At 45.5% G+C, this 20,192-nt stretch overlaps 1 protein-coding gene across 1 annotated transcript; it reads left to right on the top strand.

Annotated features, from left to right (window-relative positions):
- Window positions 1–7,076: 7,076 nt before the first annotated feature.
- Window positions 7,077–19,796, top strand: LOC106629179 (urea transporter 2-like). Its single transcript, XM_014269214.2, has 8 exons — window positions 7,077–7,269; window positions 9,164–9,353; window positions 9,770–9,898; window positions 12,683–12,875; window positions 14,420–14,567; window positions 16,041–16,175; window positions 17,807–17,856; window positions 19,123–19,796. Exons 1-8 carry the CDS (start codon window positions 7,104–7,106, stop codon window positions 19,390–19,392), a joined length of 1,281 nt encoding a protein of 426 aa, XP_014124689.2. The 5' UTR covers window positions 7,077–7,103; the 3' UTR covers window positions 19,393–19,796.
- The last annotated feature ends 396 nt before the right edge of the window (window positions 19,797–20,192 follow it).

The following is a 20,192-nucleotide window of genomic DNA, read 5'->3' as shown; positions in this document are numbered from 1 at the left end:
GCATAATGCTCCAGGAAAGGAGGGATATTGGGTTCTCTCTAAAGGCCGAACAAACATCCAACCTGCCTTCCTAGCTGTCAGGTCACCTGGCTGGTTTCTCATAATATCCAGAGGCACAACTTTACATGAATGTTTGACATCACACAGCTTCACACCACAGATTTAGCCCTCACTGTAAATCAGTGTCAGCAGGATGCAAAATAACGGAACAAAAGTCTCATTTTAGTCTGTTGACCTGTTTTCTTTTTCCTTGCCTTATTTTTACTTCTACTGCTCTGCTTCTTAAATCCATTCCTAAAACAAGCAAACCCTTTTTGTTTCCATTTGCAAAGGATTAAAAAAATGAAAAAAAAAAGGAATGAGAGAGACTCACAAACACAAAAAGCCAAAAAGAAACAGAGGAGAGGTATGTGTTATTGGACAAGTGTTTAATTTATGGAACTTGGCCGGCAGAACAAGAGTTTGAATTGTGCTTCAATAAGTGGAGCTCTTAGAATAAATGTGGCTTGTAAAATTGTTTTACAGTCTGCTTTGCTGAACAGCCAACACCTCATGGAAACCTTTGAAAAACATTCTGTTTAGAAGCTACGGTTTTTATATTTCATATTTTCTCTATTTGTTTTCCCCTCTGGTTTTATAACTGGAACCATATGCAGGAAAACAGGATTTTTGTGTCTTAAAATATCTACCTGACCTGACTACTTTTATTACTGAAAAACAGATAGCATTTTGAAAATTCCTCACGTATGAGGCACTTGGTTCAAACATGAAGGTGCTCTTGTTTGATATCCCGGTGAGCCACAGATTTCCTGAATAACCTTAGGACAGTCACTTAGCTGAGACTCATCACGCCTCTCCCTGCATACACGTGGTGCAGCTGTGTGCATCTGAGCTGTCTGTCTTTCCCGTTATAGACAGAAAATGTGACAGCATTTGGGACGTGATTCATCTGTGTAGGATGGGAGAGGATGAATCATGCTTTAGATGCATACATTGACCAGCTCTTTGCTGCAAGTCAAGGCAAGATGCTCAGGTACAGACATCCACACTGCACACGCCAACCCTCGTAGGTCCCACCTCAGCCTCTCTGTGTCACTGCAAGGATGAGGGAACCACTTCTGGGAGTCTACCCATCCCATCCCAGATGTCCCACACACCTGGGTGAGCTCCCTGGAGATGATACTGATCATCTCCATGTCAGCCATGGAGAGGCAACATAATGATAAGCCTTTAAATGGTTATAGGGAGTCAAGAGGAATAGAACAAGAGTCAGATAATATGTTACAAAGAAATCCTTCCCTGTGAGGGTGATGAGGCCCTGGCACATGTTGCCCAGGGAAGCTGTGGCTGCCCAATCCCTGGAAGTGTCCAAGGCCTGGAAGGTGTCCCTGCGCATGGCAGGGGGTGGGAGAGGATGAGCTTTAATGTCCATTTCGACACAAACCACTTTATGAGCCCATTAATCCCTTTCTAGCAACACCATTCAGGAGATCTGTGGTAAGGACGCCAAAGTCTCCTTCTTCAGAGTTACACACATGTGCACATATGTGTGTGTGTGACTGGGGCGGTACAGACAATCCAAATACAAATGGTGCCAGCACAGCTCCTACCACAGACACCAATATAATCCATTAAATAAACTCTGTGCCTCCACTGGCAGAATGGGACATACTGCTGCCGCAGAGGGGGAAAGGAGAAGTAGTAAACTCGCGTCTTGGAGCAAAATATTGCATTACACAGTACAGAGACTGGGAAAGGAAGACACAGAAAGACTCCAAGACCACACTGTGAAAGCCAGTTATCTAAATAAGGATGTAAGAATTATATTTAGCCCCATTAAACTACTCCAACTGCTAATTGTTGTAGCTGTGCCTGTAAAGGTATGATAGAACTGCTGCAGGATGTGGCTTCTTTTAATGACTGTGATAGGAAAAAAGGTCACCTGAGCACCTTTTTTTTCCTTTTGGATGTTTTTTTTTTTTTTTAGTTGGTTGGTTGGTTATTTGGTTTTTTGTTCTTTTTTTCTTATTTTAAAGGTCTCAGAAACTATTCTCAGAAACTGTGCTGCATGCATCCTCAGCAACTGTTCTGAAATGCCCTGATTTTTTCATTTGCTTTCAACATCACAGGTTGATCCCTGGTAGAGCCTCACTTGGCAAAGTCATTACGACTCAGCCAAGCGTTCTGTCACCATCCCAAAGTTTTTCCCTCTAGCTGTACATGGTATTTCTTCTCTATTCTTTTATGGCTTCTTATGAGAGAAATGTGCTTTTGCAAACTGTTTCTTTTCAAGGCCCTTGTGAGGCCACGTCCCTTGAAGTCAATGCGTTTCTGATGACTGTGCTTTCAGCACAGAAGTGGAAAGATAATTTATCCAGGCTTGGCTTCAGGTACCTTAACACATGGCCAAGCTCCCAACACAAACAGCAGCCCTGTAGAACACTTGGCTCAAGTGATACTCATCACCCACCACGTTGATCATGCACCATCTCACTGTTCTGACCAAAATACTGGGTTGGTTTTGTTTTTTTTTTTTTTATTTGCGTGAGGCCACCAGATCACTGAAGGCTTTGTGATACTGGTATGCTGGGAACGTTTTCTTTAGCAGCACAAGCCAAAGAGAAACCCAGAGCTTGATGTGGAAGGCTTTAAAAATACACATCTCTGCGCCTCCAAAGCAGGCTGCAGCAGCTGTCTGCTGGGATGAGCAGGCGCAGGTAGGTCTGGAGGTGAGGCCCAACCACCTGGCACTACCCTGCAGTCTGGAAAATGTTCTTAACAAGCAGGACTGCTCATTACCACGCTGATGAATTGGTGTTTGCTAACAAAAGGCCCTTTCTCAAGGAATTCCTCATCAGCCCTAGGTGTGCCGTAAGTGATTCAGGCTCTCATTAGCCCTAATTAGATAATTGTTAGAATGATTTCTCTGTTATTCATGCAGCCTGTGCCACTGAGCACCAGCCCATCGATAGACTGACAGGTGTTCCCTGCAAATAAATGGTGTTTTTTTCCCAGGGTGGAATGATCCTTCAGGGATCACTGATTCCATCACAACCCTCCAGGGTCTCACCCAGCTGCTGCAGCCCCTTGGGCTGTTCTTACATAAAGCCCCATGATTCACCACAGCAGCACTTCAGAGGCTTTCAGCACCCCCAAATCTCTCTTTTTTTTTTTTTTGGGGGTGGTTTTTTTTTTTTTTTATTTTTTGCACTACTTCTTCCTTTTCCCCCAAATCTGGTGATTCTTCAGCCTTCTCCTCCAGCCATGTCCCAAGTTGCTCTGTGCCATCTGAGGAGGGTGAGTGTGCTCCATCCAAGATGAGACAGTTCCCATCCAATCCATAAGAAGAAAGCAAGCAGGAATCATAAAAAGGGGCAAGTTTTGGGGCAGTTTTCTTAGCCCCAGAACTTCAATGCCCAACTTGATGTCGATTACAGGCCTGCTGCAGATGGCTCAGTGATTTAAAAGCACTAGCTTGGGACTACAGATCCCATTCCCAAAATATTCAGGGTTGACCTTGGCAAAGTCTCTTAGGCTGGAACTTTTCTTGCCTGCAAACAGACCTCTAAAAGCTCAGCCACCAGGCTCCCTCTGCAGACAGTGGAAAAAGAGAGGCAGAACACCTTTTTTTTTTTTTTTTCCTTTTTCACAACTCAGTTAGGTATATTAGGAAAAAGAGATACCAATCACTCTCTGGAGATATTAATGTCTCCCTACAGAGAGGAATTGAGTGGAAAGGAGTCTCATATGACGACATTGCCCTTAACCCCTGACAGTTAAATGATGTGAGCAAGACAAGAATTTTAAAAATACACAGGTCCCACATCTCCATTTCAGAGGGAATTGAGCTATGCAGCCTTGTAAGTACAGCGTTTGGGAGCTCTGAAGTCATGTTTCTGCTTTGTAAAACCCCCAAGTAATTTTTCCTGGTGGGGTTTAAAATAAGCATAAGCCTTTCATATGCTGTGATGACTTGGACACAGCCCCTTGGCATTTATTCTCCCTGCTGGTAAGAGCTGTACTGCACAGCTCGTGGAGGTTACTGTTCACAGCAAAGGGACCACTCACCTTTCTTTATTGATGCATCCCAAAAAAACTTCAAGACTGTAAGGCATATTCTAGTCTTCTTTACATGCATCCAGAGCAGCTCTCTGAGCCCACCTCAGCCCTTGAAATCCTTTGGAAAACACTTCAGGGAGAACATGAGCAAATAAACAAAGCAGACAAAATGGAATAGGATCACAGAAGCAAAGAATTGTTTAAGTTGGAAAAGCACTCTGAGATCATCAAGTCCAACAATAACCCAGCACTGCCAAGGCCACCTCTAACCCATGTCCCCAAGTGCCACATTCACACAGCTTTTGATCACTTCTAGGGATGATGATTCCACCACTGCCCTGGGCAGTCTGTTCCAGTGCTCACCAGAGAGTTATCTCTGTTAGCAGATCAATGGCTAAACATGGCTGTGAATCTCAGTGACAGCCAGGTGCTGGCCTGGCATTGCTCTGGAGTCTCTTCCCTGCTTGTGCTGTTGACTTCAGACCCTGTGTCCCTCCCAAAAATTATTGGGTGCCCCACTAGAGCACTCAGGTTGAGCTGTCTGTGGGAATAGCAGGAACTTTCTGTTGGGAGCTGTGGGTTGAGATGCCCTGACTTCCACCTGAAGGCTACACCCAAAGCTACACCCAAGAAAATTGTGCATCTTACAAAGCCTCACTGCTCACTGGGATGGAAACAGGCACAAATGTTTCCCAGAAGAAGCTGGTCTTTTCCTACCTCAGAGGGATGTAAATTCCCAATGTCTAACCACTGCAAATTCCCGCAGCCTAGAGGACACATGGGAGGAGAAGAGGAACTCCACCTCTGTGTTCCCTACACCAAAATCTTTCTGGCTAGCCACAAGGAACAGCCAAAAATGGCATCCACCAAGGATGCCTTAAACTGAAACGAAGAACTGGACTCAGCTTCTGGACAGAATGAGATTACAGATCAGAAAACAAAGCGGGATAATAAAACCAACCCCTCTTTCTTCTTTTGCTCCTTGTTTGTTCCTGCACTGAGCACAGCTTTGCAGATCCTCAAAACCCCCATGAAACACCTCTGGGCAAGGGCTGGAGCCCCTCTGCTCTGGAGCCAGCCTGGCACAGCTGGGGCTGCTCAGCTGCACCAGAGAAGCTCCAGGGACACCTCAGAGCCCCTGCCAGGGCCTGCAGGGGCTCCAGGAGAGCTGCACAGCCCCTGGGGACAAGGCAGGCAGGGACATGACAAGGGAGAATGATTTTAAACTAAAGCAGGGGAGATTTAGGTTAGATGTAAGGAAGAAAGTCAGCTGTGAGACTGTGGAACAGGCTTCCCAGAGCAGCTGTGGCTGTCTCTGGATCCCTGGCAGTGTCCAAGACCCATTTGGATGGGGCTTGGAGCAGCCTGGGACAGTGGAAGGTGTCCCTACCCATGATAGGGGGTGGAACAGGATGGGCTTTTAGGTTCCTTCCCACTTAAACCAATCCCTGATTATCTGATTCAAGGTTTGCAGGTGTCTATTCCTTGCACAACCACAGTATTTTTTCTTTTCTTTTTTTAGACTATTCAATATCTTCCATGGTATTATAGAATATAATAATCCTCCCCCGTTTGGCTCAAACAAACCGAGTGACGCCTAGGTTTTGTTAATACACAGCACACAGCAGCCTCTCTCGCCGGTGCAGCCCTGCCCAGGCAGACGCCGATGCTGAAGGTCACCCCAAAAAGTGCCGTGGGGAAGAGCTGCCGGCAGAGAGAGCCAGAGCGCTGGGAACAGAAGCAGCACACCGCCTGGGCCGGGCTGCGCCCAGCATCGGGCTGTCAGGGGCTGGGGGAAGGCGGCTTTCCTTGCTCAAGGACCTTCTTCTGAGGGCGTTCAGAGCCGCGGCTGCCTTTGCCATCTTCCCGTCAGTGCTCCTCTCTGCAGAGCAGCCTTTCCTGCATCCGAGCATCCCTCCCCGCTGCTGCTCCAGGCTGCCGCGCTGACAGCCCGCCCGGCCGAGCCGCCCAGCAGCAGCTCCCGCCGGAAGATGGTGCCCATATCCCACAAAACACGGGGCAAGCCCTGCACAGCACTGCCCGCTTTGGGGCAACACCAGCAGGAAACCCAGCCACGCTATAACGAAATCACCAGAGCAGATCCCACAGCTGATGCCAGGCTCCCTCAGGCAGCAGGGATGCAATTTTGAGGGTGTGACCTGCAATGTAGCTCACCGGGCTGCAGTGCAGTGTATTTGTGTATTTTTTTTTCTTTAATGTTCATTGGTAATAGATTTTTAATGAGCAAAACCCCACAACTGTAATTGGAAAATTAATAAACCTCTACTCCTGCTGAATATTCACCTGCTAACTAAGCATGCAGCCCTGAGCCAATGCTCCTATCCTTGTCAAAAGCCACATGTGGATGCTGATTTCTGTGCAATGCTTTGATGCTACCCCAGGTTGCTCTTGCTGGTCTATCAAAGCAGATGTGGAATGAGGAGCATCATACATTCCTGGTGGTATACAAAAGCACAAACTCACAACATCAAAAAGGACACACACTTCAGCCTCTCCTCTTGTATTTTCTTGTCCCCTACTCTATGCTGCTGTACTGGCAATTTGCATTGCTTGCCTTCAGCTCACTGCTGGACAAACTTCAGCAGGCTCCCTTCTCAGCGTCTGCCACAGCAGCTACACTCAGCCAAGCATGGTCAGCACACAGCTACTCAGTCTCTTGGCAGATGTCATGTCTCATGTCCAACCAGCAGCTTGCCACAGGCTGCTTCAGGAGCTGGAGTGAGGGTGGGATGCTGCAAGGCACTCATGCCACATCTCTCTTTCCCCCTGCAGCTCTGTGTGTGTGCCACATTCCCATGACAGCAACAGGGCAGTGCCTGGTCCCCATCCCTGAGAGGAGACGCCACTGCAGCACTCACCCCTCCCAGCTGTGAATCTGGCAGATCTCTTCTCTATCAACATCCTATCTTTGATAAAAGACACCACCACTGGGTTCTGAAGGTTGTCAGAGCCCAGCCCAAAAGGTTTTTCTAACACATTGTCTCTATGATTTACAGTTACCTTTTACCATCACCCAAAAGAGGATGGAGCTGGGCGAGATCGTTGTGACTGAACTTCCCAATGAGAGGGAGCTGTACAAGAAAGACATGCCAAGAGCCCAGGACCTGCTGTGGAGAAGTGGAAACTGGATCCACCACAGTTTTGGGTATCTCACAGGAGAAATGAATGAATATGGAGAGTGGATGAAAAGTAAGCAGAAGGATGTGTTTGGGGATATCCATATCACCATCAGTACTTCCAGTGAAATGTGCTCTACCCCCTGAAGCAGAGCAGAAGCAGCATGGTCCAAGCTCATTGCAAACTCTGGCCTTTTAATTGTCCCACTCTCAGGTAGACAATCCAGTGCATCCTCTGGCCATCAACACGTCAGCAGGCAAAATTTGGCACAGTCCTGAGATGTCTTTCACGCTCAATCAGTTACGTGTCATTAGCATCACGTCTCACATAGCAGTGCCAGAATCACACAGCAGGGCTGGGCGTTGAGTCTCCTGCCTTGGATCAGCCACTGTCTCTCATCCATCTGTGGGCTGATGATGGGGAATTGCCTCCTGATAGAGGCAGAGGCTCTTGAGTTCCCAGCCTTGGGGGAGCAATAAGCACTGAGAGGGTGTTACAATGCCATAAGACAAAAGCCTGTCCAGACTGGAGCAATGCATGAGCAGACAGTCCAAGATACCCATAATTACTGGGGATTGGGAGGCTGCGTAAGACTGTGGGTCCGCTGTCAAGGCTGAGGTTGTTAGCAGTACACCTCCAGCAATGGGAGAATAAAAGGAGGCATCCATTTATAGCCAGGCCAGTGTTATCCCCAGACACAGGGGAATATCTCCTCCTGCTTTCTCTTTACTCCAGTGATCCATGCTTTGTCAACAACTTTTGTTATTCAGTGTTCTGGAAGGCTTTGGCCACTGTCCTCTGGTTATATTTGAATTTTTACAGCTAATACTTGTGTCTGAGACTAAGTGTATTGCTGATACCTGTTGCATAGCTCAACACCAAATATTACTTAAGATTATTTCAGACAAGCCTGGTCATTTGCCTCTAAGGAACCTTTTCCTCCCCCTTGTTCTCCCTCCTTAACCCTGCCTGGAAGGAATTCTTAGGAATAAGTTATTGCTCATATTCAGAAAATACCCTGGCACCTTAAGCTGCATCTAATGAACAACCAAATTAAGATGATTAATTTCAAATCTTGAAGAACATAAAAGCTGCATATGCGCATTGTATGACCATCTGAACATCTTGTACATGGAAGTAGCTCCCCTTTCCCATCCATTCTCCTTGCATCATCCTTTAATAACACACAGCAGTTTAGAAATGGTTGCAGTTTTCCCAGAAGAGAGGCAGAGGGAAAACTCCAGTCAATTTGCAGTAGGAGAACAAGCAGCAAAATGTTATTGCAGTGCCTTCATCCCACCTTCCCCCTGCACTCACCTGAGGTATCTGTGCTTGGTGTCTGTTTACTCTGTCCAGGTTCAATAACCTTCTCCAAAGAGCAATAACTCTTTGTCCTCTGGAAATGCCTCTTTGCCCTGAGTATTGTCCAAACTATAATTACTGCTTTCTAATTTAGGTTCTTTAGCTCTCAGAATACTTTTTAGAAACCTTTCACCCCCATCTGCTATATACACCATACCTTCATGCTCAAGGCTGATGATTTTCTTCCTAAAACAGCAAAATCATTTCCTTTTCCTATATGTCTTGTATTTCCCTATATACATACAAAGTATTTTCAGAGTCCACCCCTGCATTTGAATTATACACCAAAAAGAGTCTGTCTCATTATTGATTTTACAACAGAATCTAAAGTGATCTACCATGCAAATAATCCTTTGACTATTCTCTGACAACCATAAATAAATCACTTGTGTGTTTGGCCCTCCATAAATTTTATAGCAGTACCCAGTACATCCCTATTAATTCTCAAGTGCCAGATAATATGCAGAGACAACAATCAATCAGAGACCTGTTTTACAGAAATGTTAATATTTCACCTCTGTTCTATGCCCAGAAAGGGGCTGCAATGATTGTGCTTTGCTAAAATGATGCATTTCCAACAGTGTTTTGCCTTTATTTCCTCCAGGCAAGCCCTTAATGGTTCAGCTGGTGGACTGGATCTTGCGAGGGACCTCTCAGGTGATGTTTGTCAACAACCCTCTCAGCGGGCTGATCATTTTAGTGGGGCTTTTCATCCAGAGCCCCTGGTGGATGCTCACAGGCTGCACTGGCACCACTGTGTCCACGTTAACTGCGCTGGCCCTCAGCCAGGACAGGTAGGTGGCACCTCATGTCCTCATGCACTTAATAAAAATTGATGGTTGCGATATTATTTGGAGCTCACTGATGGGTCATTGAGCCTTGTTAGAGACAGAAGACTCAGGTGAAGACAGATCTGGGGTCCAAGAATAGCCGGCCTGTTCCTGTGGCTGTCTGTCTTCCTGAAAACACACAGTTCTTTCTCCCTGACAGCCATCCTCAAACCATGCAGGTCCTCTGAGTCACAAGGATCCCCCTCCATCATCCCACAGCCCCCCAACTTCCCCCCTCCCACACACCAGTGCAAGGCAGTACATCAATAATCTCACTGCTTTTTCACAGGGGCAGGGCACTTACAAATTGCATTTCTGTGGGCACCAGAGACGGGCTGCCTTCAGCAAAGCTTTCTGCCTCGCAATTGTTTCCATGGCAGGTCGTCCATCGCGGCTGGGCTGCACGGCTACAACGGGATCCTGGTGGGCCTGCTCATGGCCGTCTACTCTGACAAGGGCGACTACTACTGGTGGCTCCTGCCCCCCGTGGCTGTGATTTCCATGGCCTGGTAAGTGCCACTGCTCCTCATGTCTTCTGAAGGCTGACCCAGAACAGAGCTAAAGAAAAAAGTAGAAGGCCCCTATTTATTAGAAGGCCTCAATGGATGCACCTCGGGCAGCACAAGAGCCCAGCCAGGATAAACCAAAATGGTCACAAAATGGCCTGCCAATCACGGGGTCCCTCATTTTTATAGGTTTTTGTCCACTTGCCTGTTGAAGTTAATTATCCAAGTCCCATCTTTCTTGTTTTTCTCTCTTCAGTCTTCAGCACGTTGTTTATGCTCTCGGGCCTGAAATTTGGATCATTTGTCCTTGGTCCCCAGCTAGAGAAGGAGTTGTTTTGTTTCTCTGCTCTGTGAAGAGAGCTCACCATCCCCTAATACAAAACTCAGAATTACACACTAAAGCAGTACAAAATCTGAAAATAAAAGCCAAAACCTGAGGCATCACTCCTCCTAGGGACAATTCCCAAAGGACAGGTCTGGCTACAAGCAGCTCAGGCACACTGAGGGCCCCTCTGCCCTGCGCCAGTGACTCCAGACTTGATGGCACTGGAGGGTTGTGTTTGTCACCTCACAGAGCTCATGGGGGACATGGTAGGAGCTGAGGGCACAGAAACACCAATTGCAGCACACAGGCAAAGCAGCACCATGCCAGGCCTCTGAAAATGGCCCTCAGCAGCAGCACACACATGGGATGGAGGTCATTGCACCCAACACCACAAAGCATCTTCCTCATCCAAGCCCTGAATCAACCCTGTGCTCATCCTGGGGCTGAATTCAATATTCTCCTTCTCAGATGTGCAACCAGTCATGAGCAGAATTAATTCCTCCAAATAGTTCCAAAGGACAGGCTATGTCCATCCAGGATTAAATTTTGCCGTTTTTAAATATGGATCTGAACAGCACTGCAGAATCTGTTTAACAGCCTTAGCTGAAATTAATTTAATAGTCACATTTTATCACTGTAAGCAGTAAGATGCTAACCATTATTGGATTTTCACTGCTTTTAAGATCAGATTTGTTTTTATATTTCATTTCTTTAGTCATTCTCAGCAAAGGTCATTTTATAACAATCTCTCAAAACCCAGGACATGTTGCAAGAATGTTTAGTTTGTCTCATCTGCCAGAATTCCTTGAGGCCTTTTGTTCAAAATTTTCTTCATTGTTTAGTTCACAAGTCTTGAGGGTAGAGCTGAAATATTTTAAAATCAGACACTTCAGTGATTTTTTTAACTGATACTTTGACTTTCAGCTTTAGAAGTCAGCATTTATTTAACTGTTTCCTTTTTTCCTGACAAGATGTGTAAGTGACAGAAGCTTTGTATTTCAGCACAGAAATTAGGACACCATTTTCACTGAAGTACTGATTTATTTTTTTTCCCCTACAGCTGCAAGCAAGGAAATTTGTAAACTCCTTTGGGAACCAAACTTGTCAAAAAAAGAATAGGCTTCATCTGAGATTACACAGGGAGAACAAAGCATTTTTCCCACTGATAGTATCTGTACAGCAGGACACAAGATGTTGCTATTGAAATGTCAAATAACTTGGATGGAGTTGTTTTTTATTATAACCAGCTTAATGACCTTCTAGGGCTCAAATCCAGTTCCTTGAAAAACTTAAAGTCTTTAAATTGATTTTTTTATTCACTGCTACTTGGAGTAGACCATAAGAGCTATTCAGCTCACCTGTAGCTGAAGAACTCAGCTGGAAGGAGAACACTGGCCATTTGCAGAAAGGACTGGAAATTTCTTCTCTTCCTTGAGCTTTCTGAGACCCATAAAAATCAGATATTACCTTGCCAATATGCTCCCATACAGTCCTTCATGTAGGACACACACTTCAAGTGGAAATCAGGGAGTCTGGAAATGTCCTGAGGAAAGCAGATCAAAGAAAGATTATATTTCAGGTTCTACAGACAAGAACTTTGGGAAAGGCCATGGTATTTCAAGGTTTATGTGGTTTTTGTGTTTTGACTCTAGGTTGAGTCTCACCCCAAATACTTTACATACTAAAAGCATTCAATTAAGCTACTTGAAAACAAGTCTCAGTTTTCAGTAAACTGTGTATGATTTCAGATGATATCTCAGCAGCACAAAATTACATCAGTCAGGGTCTGAGTGAAGTCAGGTACCAGCACCTTACCCAGCTCTGCTACAGTGATGATTTCATATTACACTCTGTTGGGCCTCAGAGTCCCCAGAAACAGTGTCCAGCACAGTAAATATTTTTATCTTTCTTAATGGAAGATTTTCCACTGCCTTTGATCACTTCTTCTGCTTTATTTCTCTTCCAGGCCCATCTCCTGATACTCTTCAAACTGTTTAAACAAGAACAAAACAAAACAAAAAAAAGGCCAAAAAAAAGCAAATTGGGTAATTTCCAACTCCCTCCTGCCTCCTCAAAATAGCAGCTTTTTTAGACCACCTGAAGTTTTCCCCAGTTCTTCACGTAACATTCCCAAAATTTCCTTTTCTGCTTTTTGTTCAAATTTTAAACTGAATAGTAAGTCAGATTCCCTGTCTCTGTCCATGCTCAAATGCTGTATTGGATGCATACATGGATGTGACATTATTTTCTTCAGAAAGACAAACAGCTTTTGACAACTCTTTGTTTGATGCAGATTAAGGTATTAAGGTATTATTAAGGTATTCACCACCTGGCATTGCTACAAGGAACTGTATTGGCCTTTATTTGCCAAAGTTATCATTTTGTGACCAAAGAGGCAGGCTGTCTCACCACTATAAATTGTGATGAGCAAGTTATAATTCTATTTCTTCTCCTTTTCTCAGCCCAGTACTGTCCAGTGCTTTGGGATCCATCTTCAGCAAATGGGACCTTCCTGTTTTCACTCTGCCCTTCAACATTGTGGTGACCCTGTACCTGGCAGCCACAGGACACTACAACCCCTTCTTCCCCACAACCCTCATCAAGCCCATAGCTGCAGTGCCCAATATCACCTGGTCTGACATCAGTGTGCCACTGGTAAGCTTCACACCAACAGGTTTGTGGTATTTCACTGAGAAGGTGAGCATGAAGGCATTCTCCTCTGGGTGATGCTTTTATGTGGGTCAGAATTCACAGAAGTACATGGGTTGGTTCAGTGCCACAGAATCCCCAGGGACGGTTCTGGTTCATCCAGCAGAAAGGCTGGTGGAGCCTCAGGGAGCAGAGAACCCGAGCCTCTCATTCCCCTCAAACTTGGCTTGGCCCAAAACTAGTCTTGAGTGTACATCCAGCACACACCTGGATATGACCTCCTCCTGTCCAGGTTAAAAAAAACATCAGCAACACTGTCAGTGGCAATATGAAAATTCATAGGAAACATCAGGATTTCAGTGACAGAAACTCATTTGTACCCAGTCCCCTCATGTCTAGCTCTAGCTCTGGAGAGTCACCTTCCCAGAGGAGAACAGGGTAACAGATCCAGAGGGCTGTGGTGAATGGCTCAGGATCCCAGGGGATCCTTCAGAGATCCATCTGGGCACCAGTGTTATTGAATATCTTCATTAATGACACAGACAGAGGGATCCAGGGCACCCTCAGTGGATTTGCAGATGGCACCAAGCTGAGAGGTGCAGCTGACACACCTGGAGGATGGGATGGCATCCAGAGGGACCTGGACAGGCTGCAGGGGTGGCCCAGGGAATCTCATGGGGTTTAACAAGGCCAAGAGCTGGAGCTGCACCTGGGCCAAGGCAAACCCTGGGACCAACCCAGGCTGGGGCTGAGCAGGGGGAGCAGCCCTGGGAGAAGGAGCTGGGGGTGCTGTGGGTGAGAGCTGGGCCTGCCCCAGCCTGAACCCCCTGCCCTGGGCTGATCCCCAGCGTGGGCAGCAGGGCAGGGGGATCCTGCCCCTGTGCCCCTGGGCTCAGGTGAGAGCCCACCTGCAGAGCTGCCCCAGCCCTGGCTCCAGCAGCACAAGGAGCTGGAGCTGCTGCAGCCAATGCAGAGGAGGCACCAACATGATCAGAGGGATGGAGCACATCTTTTATAAGAAAAGGCTTAGAGAACTAGATTTTTTCAGCCTGGAAAAGATGGCTTTGGGGTGACCTAAGGCCTTCCCATACCAGGAGAGATTGTGTAGGAAAGCTGGAGGGAGACTACTTACAGTTGGAGGTACTTTTGAAGGCATTCCCCTCAAGGAGAAATGGCTACAATTTGAAAAAGAGTAAGTTTAGATTAGATATTGGGGGAAAATCCCTTTCCTGTGAGAGTGGTGAGGCCCCCACAGAGTAGCTGTGGCTGCCCCTGGATCCCTGGCAGTGCCCAAGGCCAGGCTGGATGGGGCTTGGAGCACCCTGGGATGGTGGAAGCTGTCCCTGCCCATGGCAGGGAGTGGAATTCGGTGATCTAAGGTCCCTTCCAATTCAAACCATTCTGAGATTCCATGAGGTGCTCAGACTCCAACTCAGAGCCAGGATTTCTTCCTTCCCTGTTCAGCCAATATCTTGGATAGAACATCTGCTGTGTCCCTCAGGGCACAGAGAGACAATAAATAACAAGCCCTTTTCTGCCATCTGCTGTAGCTCTTACAATCCATCCCAGTGGGGATTGGTCAAGTGTATGGTTGTGGAAACCCCTGGACTGGAGGGATTTTCCTTGTGGCTCTGCTCATCTCGTCCCCACTGATTTGTTTGCATGCTGCAATTGGATCAGCTGTGGGGATGTTTGCAGGTAAGAAACACTGACCAAATTATTTTTGCAACCAAGGTATCTTGATCCAAGGCAGATTCTGTCCAGACTTTAAAGTTGCATCATCTTGGCCGTAGTGGGGACAACAATCATCTTTCAAACTGTCTCTAAATTTGAAAGCTCTTAGCAAAGGTCACACAACAGAGTGCAAGCAACAACAGAAGCAGGTTTTCTTTAAACTTTGCATTTTTTGTTAGATTTGTAAATCAGACAGGTGGTTTGTTCCACCTTACTTAACTCTCTAGCCACTGGATGTGATAAATCCCATGGAGACCATAAGGAAATCTGGAGGAAGACTTTCAGAACTGATTTCTTGCCACCACAATTGCTTTAAATGATGACCACGAGCAAAGGTCTGCCCCAGAACTAATCAGCCAAGGAAAAGAAACAGACTTTACTGGGATGCAGTTTGCTCAGCCCTGCTGTGGATTTGTCAAAATAGCAAAATGAATGCCACTAAAAATGTCCTGTCTCTCCACTAACTAGAGAGAAACAATATTGAGAGACAAGAAGCAGACCCTAGAGTTTAGATAACATTAATGCCACTTAAGAGACCAATTTTAATAAATACAGATGACAGAATAAGTGTAGTCTGATTCCTTGGTAAAGGCAGTGATCCAAAAATTTCTCTGTGCTCTGAAGCACTTTATACATGATGAAGCTGTCTTATATTCATGGTTTTAAACAAAACTGTCCACAATTTGTATGGCTAAGAGAATATGGCAGGACTTGCAGAGGTGTGACATTCAGTCTAGAAGGGAAAGGTCAGGGGAAAGTTCTGGGGACAACATGGTGAAAAAACAGAGGACAGATGAGGACAATACAGAAGGAAATGCATTAATATTGCTAGTGGTCTGTACACTACATATTGAACTCGCCTTTTTACTGGTACTCCTGAAGCCTGTGAGAAATCCTACAGAAGTTTCTGAGAGGTCAAATTTGGGGCAGACCCCCCAGCTCCCATTCCCATGGAGAATTTCCACTGCACAGGTGGAGCAACCACCTCTAGTAACTAGACCATATCTCACAAAGATCACTAGGAAAAAATTGAAAACTCTGCTTGCTCCCACAAGAGACATACAGTTGTACCTCTGACATTCAAAATTAGGGTACATATGAGGTGTAAACACTGTGTGTGAGCACAGCTTTCGCCAGGAGGACACCCAGGTGAGGTTTTCCCACACTCTGGCTGGATCCTCCACCTGTGTGTGTGGATACAATACACAGGAAGTTTTGTCTGAATTAAGCCTTTGAGACTGGGCCAAATTCCACCACAGGGACATTATCAGAGCTCCAAAATAATGATCCTCCTTTGACATCCTCCTTTTCCTGCATGTGTGTGTGTGTGTGTGAGAAAACAGACAAACCCACCCTGATGTTATGAGGAAGAGATGACAGACTCCTCCTGCCTGTTCCTCTCACACCTGAGCTCACAGCCTTGCCTTTGTCCTGCAGCTCTGAGCATTGCATCCCCCTTTGACAGCATCTACCTTGGCTTACACAACTACAACTGTGCCCTAGCCTGCATTGCCATCGGGGGCATGTTCTACGCCCTGACCTGGCAGACTCATGTGCTCTCACTTGCCTGTGGTGAGTATCTTTTATATGAAGGGAAGGCAAAAAATTGGGCAGTTTATTAAGAACTGTATTGGTTTGAAAAGACAGGTGTCCTCTAAGGAAGGCAGGAGCCTCCCTTGAAATGGAAAACACAAACCCCCTTTCTCCGAATTATTATAGTTTTGAAATTAAGAGGCTCTCAGGTAATGATATGGGAGTGGGAATAAATCTTTATTAGGAAAAAATAAAAATTAAAAGAAAAAATAAAAATTAAAAGAAAAATAAAAATTAAAAGAAAAATAAAAATAAAATGCAGTAATACAAAACAACACTGACAGAACATGCCCAGCCCCCTGTGTGTCAGGGTGGTGTCCCAGCCTCATCCCATGGGGTCTCAGCCCTCCTGCAGTGCCAGCTGTGGTTCTGCTGGAGCAGGGATCCTGGAGAAGGGTGGAATTTTCCTCTGAAGTTCCAGGGGTGGTGTAGATGGGCCTGGTCCTTCTCTGGGAATGCAGGGGAGGAGAAAGCTGCTCCTCTGGGAATGCAGTGGGCAAAGGCTGCTGTGGTGTCCCAAACCTCAGATTGTATCCAGGTAGGAATGCTTGGCTCCTCCCCCTGGCGGAGCATCTTCCAATGGGATGATGGAATTTTATCAGCCATGCAGGGACACTCAGTGGCCCATGAACAGAAGATATTTCCCAGAAGGAGGATTGGTTGTGGAAGAGATAAAGTAAACTGCCCCACCTGGTTTTAGCAGGTGGCCCAATGAACAGCAGATAACTGCCCCACCTCTAGCAGCTGGTGATAGAATACATACCCCAAGCCACATCTTGCACTTCCAACCTAAGACAGGAGCACAGGCTTAGAGCCAATCATCACTCTGTGTGTCCCAAAAATAGGTACTGTGCAAGAGCTGTTTCTCTGGTGGCATCAGCATTGGGCATGATTGTATGAATTCAGAGGGAATAGTGTTAGACCCTGATAATGTGGAAACATCTAGAAAGGGTGGAAGTACTGTTTGTGGCATGAGCTCAAATTAATCCATTAGCATGTTTAACCAGTTAGCAACTCAACAGATTGACTGATTGTCCTGAGCACAGTTTCTGGGTTTCTCAGTAGCTTTTCCTTCCTTGATTTAACCCTTGGGTGCTTGACCTTGCCTCTTGTTCTGCCATTCTGGCATCCTGGTGCAAAGAGACCTTTTGACAACTGGTTGTGGTATGAAGGCACAGGGCAGAGAATTTCTGAAGAATTCTGGAGAATTTCAGCAATTCCCACTGCATGTGGGTCAGGTAGTGCCAAATTAAAAAAAAACTTTCTGTGAAGAAATTTTTCCCTAATATTCAACCTAGATCGCCCTTGGTGCAGTTTTAGGCCACTTTCTCTTGGGGCATTTCAACTAATTGTTGAACTCTAGCAGTGATCCTCACATTAGGTATCTGGGAGGATATTTTGCTGTGCATTTGGATAATGTTGCTTGGGGTTTTTGTTGGTTTTTTTGTTGTTGTTTGGAGTTTTTGGGGGGTTTTTTGTTTTGTTTTGGGTTGTTTTTTTTTTTTGTTTTGTTTTTGTTTTTGTTTGTTTGTTTGTTTGAGGTTTTTTTATAATTAAGAATTGAACAATGTTTTTCTCATCCTGAGCTCTCTTTGGTCTTCCCTTCTCAGCATTATTTTGTGCCTACTCCGGAGCAGCTCTTGCTAATGCACTCTCTGTGGTAAGTGTGGGGGTTTCTGTTTTACCTGAGTTTTTATTATTATTATTATTTTTTTAACTGCATCTTGATTTGTTCAAATATAACATTAAGGAAATGCCTCAAAATTCTCCATATCAGCTTTGACAACACTGAAATGAGAATGCGGCAGCCAGCTGGCAGGTCTTGTACAAACCCTGTGTCAGCTGAATTGTCCCCTGAAGACTTTATATCTGATAATAAGATGTCAAAGACCTTTGGAGCATGTTATCCACAACAGGGCTGTGCATGTATATGCGAGTTACAGCAACGGCATATGGTTTGAGATTAAATACTTAGTTGAACATTATTTTTCAGCAATTCCAAATTATCTAAATTTTCATTTTCTTCATTCAAGGTCTTTCTCCAATACTGCCACAGATATTATTGATGTTTGAACTGGGTATGAGAACTAAAATGAGGGGGAGACTGTTCTCTTAAGTACAAAGTTATTATATTTGGACAAATCAAGAAAGGAGTGAAGACAGAAATGCCAGGCTCTGCTTCTTCTTTAAGATCTGAGAGATTAAAGCAAAACCACATTTTAATTAAACTGATTTACTAACTTTAAAGAAAAAAGATTAGAACTAGCAGCTTTATGCACTGAACATTTTCATCTGGCACCCTCTCAGTACTGTGTAGGTCCCCACATATGGACTGCTTTAAGCACACCTACTTTTGGGACGCATCAGGGAAAAGGACACCCACTTTTTGTTCCTGTGATGTTGCTTTTGGAAGACCTCAATTCAGGTTCAGAGGTGGGGGAACAGAGAAGTCTGAGGGTTAGATGTGATGCCAGTGTGATATTGTCACTGGGGAATGGGAATATGCATGAATAATACACTCCATACATATTTTACAGAATAGAGAGGGTAGAATTTGGCTCTTCTGTTAGAGAATTCAGGTGTCCATGTGTGAGCTGGGTGTCTTGGCTTTCACTGAAGTGATCACAGCTTCAGAGCCTGATTCAGTTGCTTCAATGCTGGTGCCAGGTTCCATCCAGCAGTGGGATTGAAGCTGCACCTCTGACAGGACTGAGGTCTGCAGTGTCAGATGCTTGGTGCAGCCCTCCAGCTGCAAATCAGACCTCTGTGTGGCCAGCTGAATCAGCATTTGGTGCCCACTGTGCCTTCAGGAAAACCAAGGCTCTCCCAGCTTCCCACATGGAAGAGTGTAGCCACAGGCAGGCATAAGCACAGAGACCAAAAATGGTACCAAAGTGCTGTTTGTGTGTTTTGTGTCCCCTGCCAGCTCGGGCTGCCAGTGTGCACCTGGCCCTTCTGCCTCTCGGCGCTCCTCTTCCTGCTGATCACCTCCCAGAACCCGGCCATCTACAAAATGCCCCTCTGCCAGGTCACCCACCCAGAAGCCAACCGGATCTACTACCTGAGGATGAGGAGAAGGGCCTCGGAGAGCAGGAGGGAAGAGCAGAAGCGAAGGGAGCAGAAACCCTCTGGCAGCTCAGGGGTTAACAGTGGGGGCACCCCCCTGTGCACCCCCAAGAGCCGCCACGCTCACTGATTGCAGGCACCCACAGCTCTGCAGCCTAGGGCAGACTGGGGGCAGCTTCTCAGGCATCACCCAGGTGCAGCACAGCCACAAACACCACTTTTGCCAGCAGTATGCCGGCTGGGGATTCAGCATTCCGCACTGGAGAAATCACGGTTTGCCCTTGAGATAAGCTTTCCAAAAAGCACTCAGGTAACATAATGACAGCTGCCTTATCAATCCACTGGCTGTTAACTTGAAAGTCACCTCTTATCAATAATAATTATAAGAATAGGCAGAAGAACATTAAAGCTGACAAGAGGCTGCATTTAATTTCAGAGGTGTAATTTAACAAAATAAATATGCTGAGAAGGCATTGGTGTCTAATAATAATAAATAATGTAAAAACTAAGTCAAGAGCTGCACTTCAAATTAAGAGCATGTGTATTTGAAAGTGAAATAAACAGACTGTTCTCTTCCTTTCTTGTGTGCCATCAATGTCTAATCCATTTAATACCTCTTAACAGCTACAACACACACAGGTAAATATTCTTACAGAGCACATCCTGTAGCACTTCTGGTGCCATCTCCTGCCTCCTCATTAAGTGCCAAGGCAATGAATAAATACACTTTAATCAGACTAGAAGAGTGACTAGCTAGCAGTGATCAAACATTCTTCTTTTTCTTGAATAATTTTCTGTCTTGCAAATTGAAGATCTCTCTCTCCTCCTGATTGCAGGATAGCAAGTCTGAATCCATACACACATCCATTGGGAAATGAAAAAACTTCATGTAAAGAATGGGATAAACATTTACTGCTGGTGTCAATTCTT

Source organism: Zonotrichia albicollis, chromosome Z (genome assembly GCF_047830755.1).
Source record: "Zonotrichia albicollis isolate bZonAlb1 chromosome Z, bZonAlb1.hap1, whole genome shotgun sequence".
Lineage (NCBI taxonomy): Eukaryota > Metazoa > Chordata > Aves > Passeriformes > Passerellidae > Zonotrichia > Zonotrichia albicollis.
The sequence above is the reverse complement of the archived record's forward strand: the minus strand, read 5'-3'. Positions and strand labels throughout refer to the sequence as shown.

Coding starts and splice junctions, on each gene's coding strand:
- LOC106629179 (XM_014269214.2), top strand. CDS start 7,104: ATGGAGCTGGGCGAGATCGTTGTGACTGAACTTCCCAATGAGAGGGAG. Junction 9,354..9,769: donor CTGGCCCTCAGCCAGGACAG/GTAGGTGGCACC, acceptor TTTCCATGGCAG/GTCGTCCATCGCGGCTGGGC. Junction 14,568..16,040: donor AGCTGTGGGGATGTTTGCAG/GTAAGAAACACT, acceptor TTTGTCCTGCAG/CTCTGAGCATTGCATCCCCC.